The sequence below is a fragment of the Syngnathoides biaculeatus genome, chromosome 11, assembly GCF_019802595.1.
Source record: "Syngnathoides biaculeatus isolate LvHL_M chromosome 11, ASM1980259v1, whole genome shotgun sequence".
In the NCBI taxonomy this organism is placed as follows: domain Eukaryota; kingdom Metazoa; phylum Chordata; class Actinopteri; order Syngnathiformes; family Syngnathidae; genus Syngnathoides; species Syngnathoides biaculeatus.
In genome coordinates, this window is record NC_084650.1 from 26,992,722 (window position 1) to 27,007,505 (window position 14,784).

The 14,784-nt window shown below is 41.5% G+C and overlaps 2 protein-coding genes across 4 annotated transcripts in view; one reads left to right on the forward strand and one right to left on the reverse strand.

The window, feature by feature from the left end:
- On the reverse strand, positions 1–2,173 carry LOC133508262 (SLC35A4 upstream open reading frame protein). Of its 2 annotated transcripts, none has more exons than XM_061834022.1 (3): positions 2,036–2,173; positions 1,197–1,295; positions 1–215 (listed from the first exon to the last, which is right to left on the reverse strand). In XM_061834022.1, exons 1-3 carry the CDS (start codon positions 2,036–2,038, stop codon positions 18–20), a joined length of 300 nt encoding a protein of 99 aa, XP_061690006.1. In that variant the 5' UTR covers positions 2,039–2,173; the 3' UTR covers positions 1–17. The 2 variants fall into 2 exon arrangements, with proteins under 2 accessions (XP_061690006.1, XP_061690005.1); XM_061834021.1 differs by lacking the exon at positions 2,036–2,173 and adding an exon at positions 1,607–1,845.
- Positions 1,985–14,784, forward strand: part of hmgxb3 (HMG box domain containing 3) — a 27,681-nt gene continuing 14,881 nt past the window's right edge. Inside the window, exons 1-6 of one of the 2 annotated variants that reach the window (XM_061834011.1) lie at positions 1,985–2,123; positions 6,961–7,113; positions 7,196–7,370; positions 11,679–12,158; positions 12,245–12,340; positions 12,946–13,080. In XM_061834011.1, the coding sequence (XP_061689995.1) occupies positions 6,974–7,113; positions 7,196–7,370; positions 11,679–12,158; positions 12,245–12,340; positions 12,946–13,080 (1,026 nt within the window). In that variant the 5' untranslated portion in view covers positions 1,985–2,123; positions 6,961–6,973. Of the gene's footprint in view, positions 2,124–6,960; positions 7,114–7,195; positions 7,371–11,678; positions 12,159–12,244; positions 12,341–12,945; positions 13,081–14,784 lie in introns of those variants that run through there. The other variant, XM_061834012.1, reaches the window with a different exon arrangement.

The window sequence follows — 14,784 nt, forward strand, 5'->3', positions numbered from 1 at the left end:
TCGCCAGTCCGCCCAAATTACTTGGAGCCTTTTTTCAAGTTATTGAGAAACTCTTTGACGGTCTTTTCAATGTTGGGCACTTGATAGTTCTGCGCCGCATACATGCCAGTGACAGTCCCCAGCAGCAGCCCAAAGATGGCGGAAGAGCGGAGTTTGGCCGCCACATAACCAGCCACGAAGCCCTTCAGGAACGGAGATCCCAACAGTGTGCCACCCTGCAAGCGGAAGCAGACATTAAAGTCCCTGCAAAGTCGAAATATATTTGACACATCACAGAGAAGAGGTGTTAAGTCTGATACACAAACTCCACATAATAATCATGGGTACAGAGTTGCTCAGCCAAGTCATTGGCAGTTCCAGAGCTAGAGAGTCACTTTTAAGCATTGGCTGGAGCACAATCACATCAATGCCAAAAAGTAAGTATAGCATAGTAGCACACGTCAACCTGTGCCAATCATTTTATCAGTGTTTGCTCCTGATAACCATACTCCATGTTGGGGGTGAGGTGTAATATTGAGAATCGGTGGCGATAATGCCATTGAATATTATGAACTGTTGTTTTAAGCCTGCCTGTGGGATGGATTAATTTGCCAGTGTTCTAAGGTTAGCAACTCTGCATGGAGTTTTTGTTGGACACCAAATTACCAATAACTAAAACTGGTGGCTTCCGATAAGCGGCACGGCTCAGACTTTCATCAGCAAGCCCTGCCTCTTAAAGGTACAACCATGAACATGAGACATTGACAACATTGTTGTTGCATATTGCTGAGCAAATTTTTTCTCACCGACATTCAGTGTGTTTAAAAAGTGTGCTTTAATAAATGTAAATGTGTTTCAAGGATATGAGAGGGCTACAAGTCCCCCGCCTCTATTGCAGATTTTCACCTATCTGGATGGGACTGGAAAAAAATGCTGTAATTATTGATTTTGGGATTATTTTGACAAAACCACGTTATTAAGACACCAGGGAAATGTTTGAAATTCTGGAAGAAAAAAAAGCACAATGTCTACTTTATTATTAAGATCAACTGACAGTTTGACTGAATATGGATTCAATAATGTTACACTAAGGGCACAAATATATACATATATATTTTAACTATATGTAGTTGAAAACATAGAATCACTCTATTGATGACAAATTAAATATTGAAAACATTATTCTTTTTCCTACATCAGATAATCACGTGTCCTACCTGAGGAATTCCCGCAGAGATTTCGTTTTCCACTCGCTTCTGGATGTCCTCCAACTGATTTTTGAGCTGGGTCAGGTCTTTCAACTGTTTCAGGGGATCCTACACAGACAAGTGATTCACCTTTTAGCTCGAAATAGTAAACACCCTCGTCTTGCTCGTTTTCATTGATATGCAAATAGCAAGTGATGCTATACAAAACGCATCATTCAATGTTTGCTTTTTGCTGCAGAGTGCCCATAATAAAAGTTAAAACATCTGTTTATTTGCACACCGGTGCAACCAGAACTTCAGCAAGAGGTCGTCATACTTCCATCAAATCCATTCCCAATGTTGCACTCTTTGTCACCACTGTGGTCTGACTTATTATAAAAAAAAAAACAGTAAAAACTGCATACTGTATCTCCACTCACCTTGTCATCCGCCATTTTTTTCTCATCGAGGTAATCAGTGTTCGATTAAGTAACCTAAACCAAGCGTTGCGATTAGTTAGGTCTGCGTGCGTCTCCTCTGCGAAATGAAAATGTAATTTTGTGCAGTGTCTCACACTGCTTTCGTATCAAATAAACACTTTGTTTTCACTTCAACATTATCGGTGCGTTTCATGTGCAATCCCGTGGGTGGTTCATCTGTCCGTTCCGGAACCTGAGTGTCACCTTCACGTGTCAAAAACGCCTAACGTGATTGGCTTATGTTTCTTCATTCCCGTCTGCTATTTGTCTAGAACCCAAGAAGCCAAATCGCCATTTTTTTTCTGTCCCGGTCGATGTGAAACGAAGCGATTTTTGCCATGTACCCTTCGCGAATTCCACCCATTAATGATAACGTTTATTCTGTAGTACCATTATCCAGCGTCTTTGCAAAGGCCAGCAGTTTGGGTGTACTTTTCCTCATTTGCAGAGCGTCGTGAAGCGCTTCGGGCTACCCGAGGTAAGACTTCAACAAGAAGCCATTTCATTGGACAAGGCTGCGAGTTGGTGTCAGTATGCAGTCGGCCCAGTAACGCTTCGTTCCAACGCAATGCTGCCGGTGTTTAAATCGTGTACTCCCGGGAGCCCATTTTACAACATTTTGGAATGAACCAAGACACTGTCATGTCGGTCTACGATGCCCGAGTGGTCTTAACTTGCTTCCAATGGTTCCTTATTTTAGAATCCCTGGCTCCCATTTTTTGGGGTACGAACTACGCGTGATAACAATGTGAATAAAATAACTCAAACTGAGACTGAAAGTCAAGCGATGGCAAAAAAATAAATAAAAATGATTTGGTCCTAGATCAAAGGCAATAATAGGAAGTAACTACAAATGCTGCCCCAAGTGTCTTGGTTTGTCACGAGTTTTTACACACAACATTTGAAAATTGTACTTTTTCTAGTCCTTTGTCAAAGTAGACTTGTTAACCTTTTTTTTTTTCAACCTCCATAGACGACGAGTCAACTTCAAAAAGATATTCAGCCCCATTCGAAAAATATTGAATCATGGAAAAGTTTTCCATAATTCCATTCAAAGAGCTAAACTTCTATAGATTTAAGGCTCACTATTTGCATCATTAATTTTTACATAATTTTTGTATCCAGTTTGTAAAACCCACGAAATTAGGAATAAAAAAAGAAAAGAAACGTGACGAAATCACCCCAAAATTTGCAGGCCATAAATGTTTGTTACACACTAATCATGTGTTGAACTGAAAGCATCTGCACAGGGTGCTTGTTTCAATTGACCCCTCCGTGGATATTGCACAATCCGCGTCACTGACCAAGCAGAGGCCAGAGATCTGCATAGACCAAAGCCCCTTTTTGCTCCAGCCATTTTCTCAGACAACATTGCATGCTCCAGTATAGGTTTAGTTAGCGTTTTATCGCGTATTTGGGTTATTTAACAAAAAATATGGTTAAGAGGTGTAGTCACGGACTTTGTAATAGTATCCTGTAAGGCTAGTTGGTGGAGTTCGATTCGTACCCTTTCTAAAACCGAAGACCCAGTACGAAAAATGCCTTCGATGGATCAAACTTTGTGGAAGACCGCATCATCAACTAAATCCATCTAATATCAACCGGAACACATATGTTTGCACGAAGGTATGCCCTATATTTGATTTTTAATACATGTCTCGTATAAATGAATTCGAAGTTCTTCGCTAGCATAACACTGCTGCGTGTGAACGATTGACACACTTATTCTTTGTTGAGCGATATTTAGCGATGATCGGACTGTACAAACGTATTGATTTCTTGCTGGCTCGCGGCCAGAAGCTTAACCAGACTGTGTTTGCACGAAGATATGCCCTAAATTTGATTTTTAATCCACGCCTCGTATAAATGAATGAGACGTTCTCCGGTCGCATGGGCACTTAACCACGCCTCCTGAAGTGACGTGACGCCACGTGCGCTGACGTCAGACAAACTTCTTTTCCTTTCGGCTTGTCCCGTTAGGGGTCGCCACAGCGTGTCATCTTTTTCCATCTTAGCCTATCTCCTGCATCTTCCTCTCTAACCCCAACTGCCCTCATGTCTTCCCTCACCACATCCATAAACCTTCTCTTTGGTCTTCCTCTCGCTCTTTTGCCTGGGAGCTCCATCCTCAGCATCCTTCTACCAATATACTCACTCTCTCGCCTCTGAACATGTCCAAACCATCGAAGTCTGCTCTCTCGAATCTTGTCTCCAAAACATCCAACTTTGGCTGTCCCTCTAATGAGCTCATTTCTAATCCTATCCAACCTGCTCACTCCGAGCGAGAACCTCAACATCTTCATTTCTGCCAACTCCACTTCTGCTTCCTGTTGTTTCTTCAGTACCACCGTCTCTCATCCGTACATCATGGCCGGCCTCACCACTGTTTTTGTAAACTTTGCCCTTCATCCTAGCAGAGACTCTTCTGTCACATAACACACCAGACACCTTCCGCCAGCTGTTCCAACCTGCTTGGACCCGTTTCTTCACTTCCTGACCACACTCTCCATTGCTCTGTATTGTTGACCCCAAGTATTTGAAGTCCTCCACCCTCACTATCTCTTCTCCCTGTAGCCTCACTCTTCCCCCTCCACCTTTCTCATTCATGCACATACATTGTTTTACTCCGGCTAATCTTCATTCCTCTCCTTTCCAGTGCATGTCTCCATCTGTCTAATTGTTCCTCTGCATGCTCCCTGCTTTCACTGCATATCACAATATCATCTGCTGACGTCAGACAAACAATTAGCATAAAATATCGGCGCAGCAATAAAAAAAATAGAGCGAAACTGTCCGATTTACCTGCAGATATCTCACTCGCATTCTTAGCTAACAGTGAAATATCGTTGAAAAGCAGACAGCAGGGCTTCAAGTATTTCAGCGAGGGGTATTTCCATGCATATCGACGGAGAAACCATTGATATTAGCGCGAAATCTTTCCAGTCAGAAGACCGAGAAGCCACATATTATAATATATTATAACCCAAAGACAAAATCGTCATTGACAGTTTCCTATTTTCGTGTTACATATCACACTTGTGTGCAGAATCTGTATATGTATCTGTATAGCCGTTTGTGAACCGCTGTATGAAGGAAAAGAAGGCAAGGCTTGATTTACGAGTTGTTTATCTCGTTTTCTTTGTGTAACGTCACGCGCTCCCCTCAATAATTATTCTTGAATTAGTGCCGAACCTACGCAAGTCCCGACCGAGTACGACAATCACTACTTTAGTGTCCTCAAACATCCTTCCTTCAGTCTTGGTGTCTCGGTGCACGTCGAAGGCTTTTAGGACTCGCTAGTCCGGTTTAGCTTAGCTCGGTAGCCGACAACAGAGACACGTTTGTGCAGTTAGATCATCGCAAAATATCGCTCAACACAGATCAAGTGTGTCAATCATTCACACGTAGCTATGTTATGCAAGCGAAGAACTGCTAATTCATTTATATGAGACATGTATTGAAAATCAAATATAGGGCTTACCTTCGTGCAAACATATCTGTTCCGGTTGATTTTAGATTGATTCAGTTGATCATGCGGTCTTCCACAAAGTTTGATCCATCGAAGACATTTTTCGTACTCGGTCTTCTGTTCCGGTTGATTTTAGATGGATTCAGATGATCATGCGGTCTTCCACAAAGTTTGATCCATCAAAGACATTTTTCGTACTGGGTCTTCGGTTTTGGAAAGGGTACGAATTGAACTCCACCAACTCGCCTTTCAGGATACCTGTCGTCACTATTACAAAGTCCGTGACTACACCTCTTAACTATATCTATTGTGAAAGAACCCAAATACGCGATAAAATGCTAACAAAAGCTATACTGGACCATGCAACGTTGTCTGAGGGAACGGCGGGTCCAAAAAAGGGGCGTGGTTTATGCAGATCTCTGGCCTCTGGTCAGCGACGCGGATGACGCAATTTCTACGGAGGGGTCAATTGTCTCAGTTGGGTTGAGAGTAGTGATAGCGAGATGGAGACTCACACAGGCTGAATTGTTGAATCATTTCAACAATTGGTTGGAGAACAGCTTCATTTCTTGGTGCTCCATGTGTACATCAGAATCGGCTTTAATCAGCTTTTTTTTTTTTACATGAAAGCACTAACTGGTTAATAGCTGGGAGCTGAACCTTCACGTGTGATGCATTGAATTCTGACATCTGTTATGGCCTTTGTGGATGACTATGTACAGTACTACAAAAAAATCTATCCATTATCCTAGCCGCTTATCCTCACATGGGTCACGGGAAAGGTGGAACCTATCCCAGTCAGCTTCAAGCGAAAGGTTGACTACACCCTTAACTAGTCGCCAGTCAGTCTCAGGGCAGAGCTACCAAAAAATGTAATACAAAATAGTTTATTGAGAAAGTGTAAGAAAATATATATTTAAAAAAATGTGAACGTCTTCGTGTCCATAAATGCTTCCAGTACATTGTTAAAAATAAATAAAACCACTAATACTTATCAGAGCAAAAAATGATTTTTTTGACACAAACATTCAAAGTAAATATTACAAGGAGGTTTTTGAGTACATTAGACCAGCTCATATAGCGTGGCTGTCTCCCAAGCTTAAGGTCATGAATTTGTTCCTCAATGCTTGTGTAACTTTAAAAAATAAAAAATGGTAAAATGTACTCAAAAGTTTTGTAAAAGGTACTTAGAATTTGACTGAAAAAAATGTCCTCATTTTTTTTCAAGTAAATTTCACTTCGTATTTTTACAGTGATCATGTGATATGGCGAGTTTCATCTCTTTTTTTTATGTCACCTTGAATGGGCTTATGCAGGCAGAGGACAGTGAAAGTGCTTGTGGATCTAGGAAGACTGCACTGAAGATGCATGCTTGTGTACCTTGGACAATAATGTACTAAACATGGGACATTTTGTTGATTCTGCAGACAATTCGCAACTACTATAGAAGAGAAAAAAAAGACATTCCACATCTGTGGGCTTATTTGGTTGTGGGAATGTGTTGTCTTGTGCTAGGCTAAAACCCACAAAATTACGACATTCAAAAATCCTCATCAAATCAAATAAAAACATGTAAGGTGGATGTTTTCTGTTTAGTGTGAAAGTTGACCCAACACTCATGTCAGTGTTGAGCACTCTATAAAGTTTTGCTTGGTATTAATTAGGACATTTCCGAGTCTGTAGTTTTTTACTTTTAAGGAGAAGCGTTGAAGCAGTGCTTTTTACCAGAGCCTTTACAAGTGTCTGTCCTACCAAAGTACAGAGCAGAAGTATTGTTGTAACCTCTGACTGACATTAAAACTCAAGTAACAGGACAAAGTTAAGTCTGTTATCCTATTGTTTCTAGATCCAAGGCAATTATGGAAAAAGTCGACCTATGCGAAGAAGTGAAACTGACAGAGGAGGTGGAGAGTGCCTACAACCAGGTTGAAGTATTTTCCCCCAAGAAACGAAAGCGCAAAAGTCAGGAAGAGGGTGAAGTGAAGCCAAAAAAGCCCAGGTAGTGCTCACATCAAGACAGTGCACACTCACAATTTGGGATTGAGTGTCCTTGATTTAAAAAAAAAAAAAATGTCATACAGGTCTGCGTACCTACTGTACTACTTCGATGTCCATCAGATTATGCAACAGGAGAAACCCAATCAGCCACAATCTGAGATCAACAAGCGAATCAGTGAGAGCTGGAAAAGGCTCAGTGTGGCAGAGAAACGCTACTATCTGGAAAAGGCCAACTCGGAGAAGGAGGGCACTGATACCGTAAGTAGAAAAAAGGCTTCACTACTTGCAGAGAGTTTGGGATATTCAGCATTTAGGTAAACTTTGAGAATGAAAATAAAATGTAACATAACCTTAGATCATTTTACACATTAAACTACGTGAGTCCAAGGATGCTTATGTCTGGAAAGTATGAGCCCCTGCCGTGGAACAAGGAGTCCAAGCAATTTAGAGTCAGATACAGTAATCATGCGGTATATCACGATTCCTGCCGCACTGAACTGCTATATTGCAGATTGTTACATTTGTTTCTCAATTTTTATACTGTAGAATACTTTTATCTATAGCTCTCTCAATATGATGTTTACTTTTAAAATTTTGTTTCAAACAGCATATTTTCCCCTAAAATAACAAAAATAATAGGATTGTTTTTTTTAATTCCACTGTTAGTGATGTGATAACATGATAAATGAAGTACAAGCTTTTCAGAATAATTAACTCAAAGAATACAAATAATACTGTTGTTTTTTTTTTTTTTTTATTTGGAGTGGCTTCTTGCCACTTGGCAGCTGCTGTTCTGAGAATTGCCACAACAAAACTAACACCATAGTTTGATGCACTGGCAAAAAAAAACCAACAACAAAACAACGCAGTTCCCATTATAAGTAAATCGAAGTATTAACACTACAAAGCCTTTTTTGTTGTTTATTTTTCATATGTAAACAGCCGTTTGTGACTTGTCCTGCTTGCCAAACTGTGAATATCAATGTGGCCCTTTAGCCAAAAATTTTGCCCACCTCTGGTTTAGAATTGAGGCCAAAATATTTTATCTTGATCTCATCAAATCAAAGAATCTTATTTGTCACTATCTTGGAATCCCTTGGGTTTTTTTTTTTTTTTTTTTAAGCCAACTCCATGCAGGCTTCCATGTCTCCTGCAGTGAGGCGAAACTTCCGTCAGGCTATTCTGCCATAAAGTGCTGGAGTAATGGTTGACTTATTGGAGCTTTCTGCCATCTCCCAGCTGGATCTCTGGAGCTTAGCCACAGTGATTTTGTCTTAATTCTGTCTGAGCTCTTCAGGCAGTTCCTTCAACCTCATGATTCTCACTTGCTCTGACATGTACTCTGAGCTATAAGTCCTTTTTAGAGAGCTGTGCGGCTTTCTTAATCATGTCCAATCAGTCAAATCAAACACGGCTGGACTCCAGTGAATGTGTAAAACCATCGTACAATTGATCGGGAGAAATGCACAGCAACAGAGTTAAACATGAGTCTCAAAGCAAACATTCTTAATACTTGACGTCACACACTAAGAAAGTGTAACTGGATTGGCTGGGTGTTGGGTTCCGACCTGAAGTAACCCTGCCCTCTTAGCACTGACTTTAGATGGTGAATTTCAGACAGTAAATTGTAGCCAGTTGAAGCCACCAAAAGAGAAATTCCGGAAGGAACTAGATGAAGTAGTTCTGAGCATCCCATACAGAGACAGAGTTGTGATTGGTGCAGATTGTAATGGACATGTTGGTGAAGGAAACAGGGGCGATGAAGAAGTGATGGGTAAGTACGGCATCCAGGAAAGGAACTTTGAGGGACAGATGGTGGTGGGTTTTGCAAAAAGGATGGAAATGGCAGTAGTGAACACTTTTTTTTTCCAGAAGAAGCAGGAATATATTGTGACCTACAAGAGCGGAGGTAAAAACACGCAGGTGGATTGCATTCTGTGCAGACGATGTAATCTGAAAGAGGTTACTGACTGTAAAATAGTGGTAAGGCAGAGTGTAGCTCGACAACACAGGATGGTGGTGTGTAGGAGGACTCTGGTGTTGGGTAGGAAAATTAAGAAGACTAAAGTAAAGCAGAGAACCAGGTGGTGGAAGTTGAGAAAGGAAGAATGCTGTGGGGCCTTCCGGAAAGGGGTGAGATAGGCTCTCAATGGACAGGAGGAGCTACCGAAAGACTGGAGTACTTCAGCCAAGGTGATCAGAGAGACGGGCAGGAGAGTACTTTGTGTGTCTTCTGGTAGGAAAGGGGAGAAGGAGACCTGGTGGTGCAACCCCAAAATAGTCATCCAAGGAAAGAGCGAAGAAGAAGTGGGACACAGAGACGACTGAGGAGAGGTGAAAGGAACACATTAAGATGCGATGTAGGGAAAAGGTCGAGGTGGCGAAGGCTAAACAAGAGGCATATGATGGGATGTACACCAGGTTGGATACGAAAGAGGGAGAAAAGGATCTCTACAGGTTGGCCAGACAGAGGAAGAGAGATGGGAAGGATGTGCAGCAGGTAAGGGTGATTAAGAATATAGATGGAAATGTGTTGACTGTGGTGCAGTAGTGTGCTAAAGAGATGGAAAGAGTACTTTGAGAAGTTAATGAATGAAGAAAATGGGAGATGAGGAACAGAAGCGATAGACCAGGAAGTGGCAATAATTAGTAAGGGGAAGTTAAAAAGGCCCTAAAGAGGATGAAAAAATGAAAGGCAGTTGGTCCTGATGACATACCAGTGGATTTATGGAAGCAATTTGGAGAGGTGGCTGTGGAGTTTTTGACCAACTTATTCAACAGAATTCTAATAGGTGAGAAGATGTCTAAAGAATGGAGGAAAAGTGTGCTAGTTCCCATTTTTAAGAACAAAGGTGATATTCAGAACTGTGGAAACTACAGAGGAATAAAGATGATGAGCCACACAATGAAGTTATGGGAAAGAGTAGTGGAGGCTAGATTCAGGACAGAAGTCAGTATCTGTGAACAACAGTCTGGGTTCATGCCTAGAAAGAGTAGCACAGATCTATTATTTGCCTTGAGGATGCTCGTGGGAAAGTACAGAAAAGGTCAGAAGAAGCTACATTGTGTCTTTGTGGAACTAGAGAAAGCCTATGACAGTGTACCAAGAGAGGAACTGTGGTTCTGCATGCGCAAGTCTGGTGGGGCAGAGAAATATGTTAGAATAGTACAGGACATGTATGAGGGCACAGAACAGTGGTGAGGTGTGCCGTAGCCATAACAGAAGAATTTAAGGTGAAGCTGGGAACAGGGATCAGCTCTGAGCCCTTTCCTGTTCCCTGTGGTAATGGATACGCTGACAGATGAGGTTAGACTGCAATCCCCTTGGACCATGATGTTTGCAGATGATATTGTGATGTGCATTGAAAGCAGGGAGCAGGTCGGAGGAACAATTAGAAAGATGAAGGCATGCACTGGAGAAGAGAGGAATGAAAGACTAGCCGAAGTAAAACTGAATATATGTGTGTGAATGAAAGTGGTGGAGGAGGAAGAGTGAGGCTACAGGAAGAAGAGATAGCGAGCGTGGACGATTTCAAATATTTGGGGTCAAGAATCCAGAGCAATGGAGAATGTGGTAAGGAAGTGAAGAAAGGAGTCCAAGCAGGTTGGAACAGCTGGTGGAAGGTGTCTGGTGTGTTGTTTGACAGAAAAATCTCTGCTAGGATGACGGGCAAAGTTTATAAAACAGTGGTGAAGCCGGCCATGATGTACGGATTAGAGACGGTGGCACTGACGAGACAACTGAGAACTGGAGGTGACAGAAATGAAGATGTTGAGGTTCTCGCTCGGAATGAACAGGTCAGCTAGGATTAGAAATTGGCTAATTAGAGGGACAGCCAAAGTTGGACATTTTGGAGAAAAGGTTCAAGAGAGCAGACTTCGATGGTTTTGACATGTCGTGAGAGAGAGTATATTGGTTGAAGGGTCCTGAGGATGGAGCTGCCAGGCAAAAGAGCGAGAGGAGGACCAAAGAAGAGGTTGATGGATGTTGTGAGGGAGGACATGAGAACAGAGCCAGTTGAATCTCAGGAGACGTTTCAATTTTAAATTTGAATTTTTTTTATGTGGCAAATTTTTTTAACATTGAAAAGTTAAACTGAAATACAGCTATTGAAAATGTGATCACTTTGAAATAACAATGTGAATTTTACAACATAAAATTTTCAGTGGCATTTTTAATTCAAATCCTGGTGGCACATATTTACTTCCGTAGGGAAATGAATTTAAATGATATTAGCAAATGGTTTCAGTATAATCAAGTGGAAAATTCCAGAAAGAGAAGAGCTATAAAATGTAGGTTTCTCAGTGCTTTGTTAAAGACGCAAGTCTTTTCAAGTCAGTGGTTTCAAGTCCAAGTGAAGTCCTGATCCATTGTAGTTCAAGTCTAAGTTGCAAGTCTTTTAACTTATTGTTGAGCCAAAAGTGATCAAATTCATGACTCGATTCTGACTTGAGTCCAAGTCATGTGACTTGAGTCCAAGTCATGTGACTTGAGTCCACACCTTTGCCAAAGGTCCAGTTGACATAGTGCTTTTCTGATTCTCATTTTTCTCGATTTTCTTTCAGTTGCCATCTCTCAGCCCATCTAAAGACCTCCCAGGCTTCCGTAAGATCCTACCTAGAGCTAGTTATTTTCTTTTGGCTGATGACCTACAGGTGGGAGGGTCTCTGGCAGAGCGTCTCAATGATCAGTTTGATGGAAATGTGTCCCTTCCTACTTTGACTCAAGAGCTGAAAAAGGCCCAGATGCTTGGCCTGGGTTGCAAAGTGGATGTTTCTAAGAGATGTCTGGGTAAACCTGGGAATTCTGGAGAGATGTCATTTTCTGCAACAACCCAAGAATCCGCATCTTCCTCTTCATTAATTACATCCGTCCCTCCAACTTCCGACGATATCTCTTTCTCACTGAGCCCTGCGGATGCTCCAGCAAACTGTGTTGACATGAAAGAATGTGAGATCAGACATGCTGCTGGTGTTAATGGTGGCGTGACAGTGCATCAAAGCCAAGGAGAAACCACACAGATGGTTGCCATCCTCCCCAACCAGGTAATGCCTTAACATCCACCAACCATGTTTATTGACACGTCGTTTTAATGATAAAATTAAGTTCCATATATATTTTTTCCTTTTAGAACATGCTTGAGCCTAAATCTTTGGCAGGTGTCAACCCTTTGGGCCCCCTAATGATGGTCTCTGTGGCACCTAGAGAAGAGCCGTCATATAAGATGGTAACTACTGAGACTTTTAGAACATCCTGACAACACTGGCACATGTTGCAGTTTAAAAAATATACAGTACTGTGATACACTGTATGACCTGACCATAGAATATTGTTGAAAGTATTTTGAATAATCATCCCTCATTGGACCCCTGTTATGCCTGTAATTCAATTTTACTTATTTTAACCCTTGTCCTGCCAGGACTGGGAGCCTATTAGAGACTGAAGAATCATTTGCTTTGCAGGCGCCGCAGCCTCCCGTTCTGTACACACACAGAGCCTCATGCAGACATTTTTGGGCCAGATTATTTACCTTCAGTTAGCAGCAGATGTTAAAAAGAATAAATTGGACAGTTGTCAAGACAAAACAATGACAAACATATGTAATATATTATGCAGCTGAGTTACTATGCACCATTGCACAATGCGTGTCTCATGCACGTTTACACTAGTGAGGGCTGTAACCTTTGTCAGAGATCCCAGGAAAGGCGGGGGGGGGGGGGTGAAGTGAGTCTTCCTAGCAGTTTAAAAACTGGGAACGTCACATTTAAATCCAAGAAAAATAATAAATGTAAACTAAATGTTTGATAATGTTTTCTCTCTGCTGTTTTGTAGGGTGTGAAAACATACACTAGAAGAGGTCGTGGGAAGTGTCTAAATCCTCAGTGTTCTTTTATGTACGTCACACGACACAAGCCAACAAAATGCCCTGAATGTGGAAGCCACCTTGGCGGCAAATGGATACCTGCAGTGAGTCATACAATTTGTGATTATTATTATTATTTTTTTTTTTCCCCTGGCCAGTGTAATAAACATGTTCTCCCCGTGCCCACGTTGGTTTTCTCCAGGCACTCCGGTTTCCTCACACATCCCAAAAATATACATGGTAGGTTCACTGAAGACTCTAAATTGCCCATAGGTGTGTGTGTGTGTGTGGGGGGGGGTAAACTGAACAGAATTGCAGAGTGAATGTGCTTAAAAACAGTTACTTATTACAACCTGAGATTTATGACTGTTTACTTTTACTTAATTGTTTATCAATTACATTGTAATACCTTCATTACAGTTTATTTCACACTAATTACAATGTGTGAAATAAACTGGAATGGAGTCTGAAAACAAAACATGCATTAATTATGTTTTTTTGGAAGGGGGTAACTATGGTAACTATTGAGTCAGTGGTGAAGACAAAAAAAGCTTGCTATGTTTGACGTTTGGTGCCCACCTTGTCATACCTATTTCCACCACCAGATGGGACCGACTATGACATGGCATGTCTCATGAGTCAGACGCTCTTGGCTGTTGGAATCATTTACTTATTCTCTCCTCCTTCGTCACTACCAATGGATTTGTATATATTGGACTATATCGCTCACTCATCAGTCAAATTGAAAATAGTTTTTGAACATTACTCGTGGTTGCTGTCACTTGCGTCATTCATTTGCATAGTTTCAACCAGGGGCCGACTGGGAGGAAAATTGTCCTGGGAGTCATGGAGAGTCATGGAGCCAGCTTGCCGTCAACACAAATTTACATGTAACCCAATGATTAAAAAAAATCTATTGGAACATAATTCATGGAGTAGTTCATAACCGCAAAAACAAAATTAAAGTATAGACAAAGACGAAAGGAATAGAGGGACACATCATAGAACATTTTACACTTAAGTATGTGAGTACCAGCATGCAAATGTCATGGAAACAATGAGTACATGCAACTTTTTTTTTTTCTTTGTCGCAACTTTATACAAATTCGACATACCAGCTTGTTGGTGTTAGCAGGATGGTGCCATTCATTTGTTTTGAATCCAAAATTTTCCCACATTGTCACAGTGGAATTGGGCTTTGGAACAAATTCTATTTATGACTCTCAGTTTTCTGTAACTCCACTGCATTTTCATATGCATACACACACGCGCTTGCACAGGCACACACCCAATCAGATGGATTGTCCCTGCTCTGACTGGGTTCAAGACCACCCTCGGTTTCAACATACCAGATGAATCTGAGCTGGCTTTACCTTGAATAGTAAATATTGAACAAAAAAACAAATTAGAATAACTTTAAGATGTGTGGATTTTTAAAAAAATCAATCCAAAGACCTTTGTCCGTCTATATTATGTTGCTTTTTTAAAAAATTTTAAATATGTTCAGGCGGCACGGTGGATTAGCTGGAAAGCAGTGGCCTCCCAGTTCTGATGTCCCGGGTTCAATCCCAGACCCGCCTGTGTGGAGTTTGCGTGTTCTCCCTGTGCCTGCATGGGTTTTCTCCGGGCACTCCGGTTTCGTCCCACATCCCAAAACCATGCAACATTAAGGCGTGATTGTGATTGCTGCTGTTTGTCTCTATGGCAACCAGTTCTGGGTGTACCCCGCCTCCTGCCCGTTGACAGCTGGAATAGGCTCCAGCACTCCGCGCGACTCTTGTGTGGATAAGCGGCTAATAAAATGGATG

What these genes read in the sequence shown, in the direction of transcription:
- LOC133508262 (XM_061834021.1), bottom strand. An exon ending in TCTCTGCGGGAATTCCTCAG is followed by an intron (nt 216 to 1,196) that starts GTAGGACACGTG and finishes TTCCGCTTGCAG; the next exon opens with GGTGGCACACTGTTGGGATC.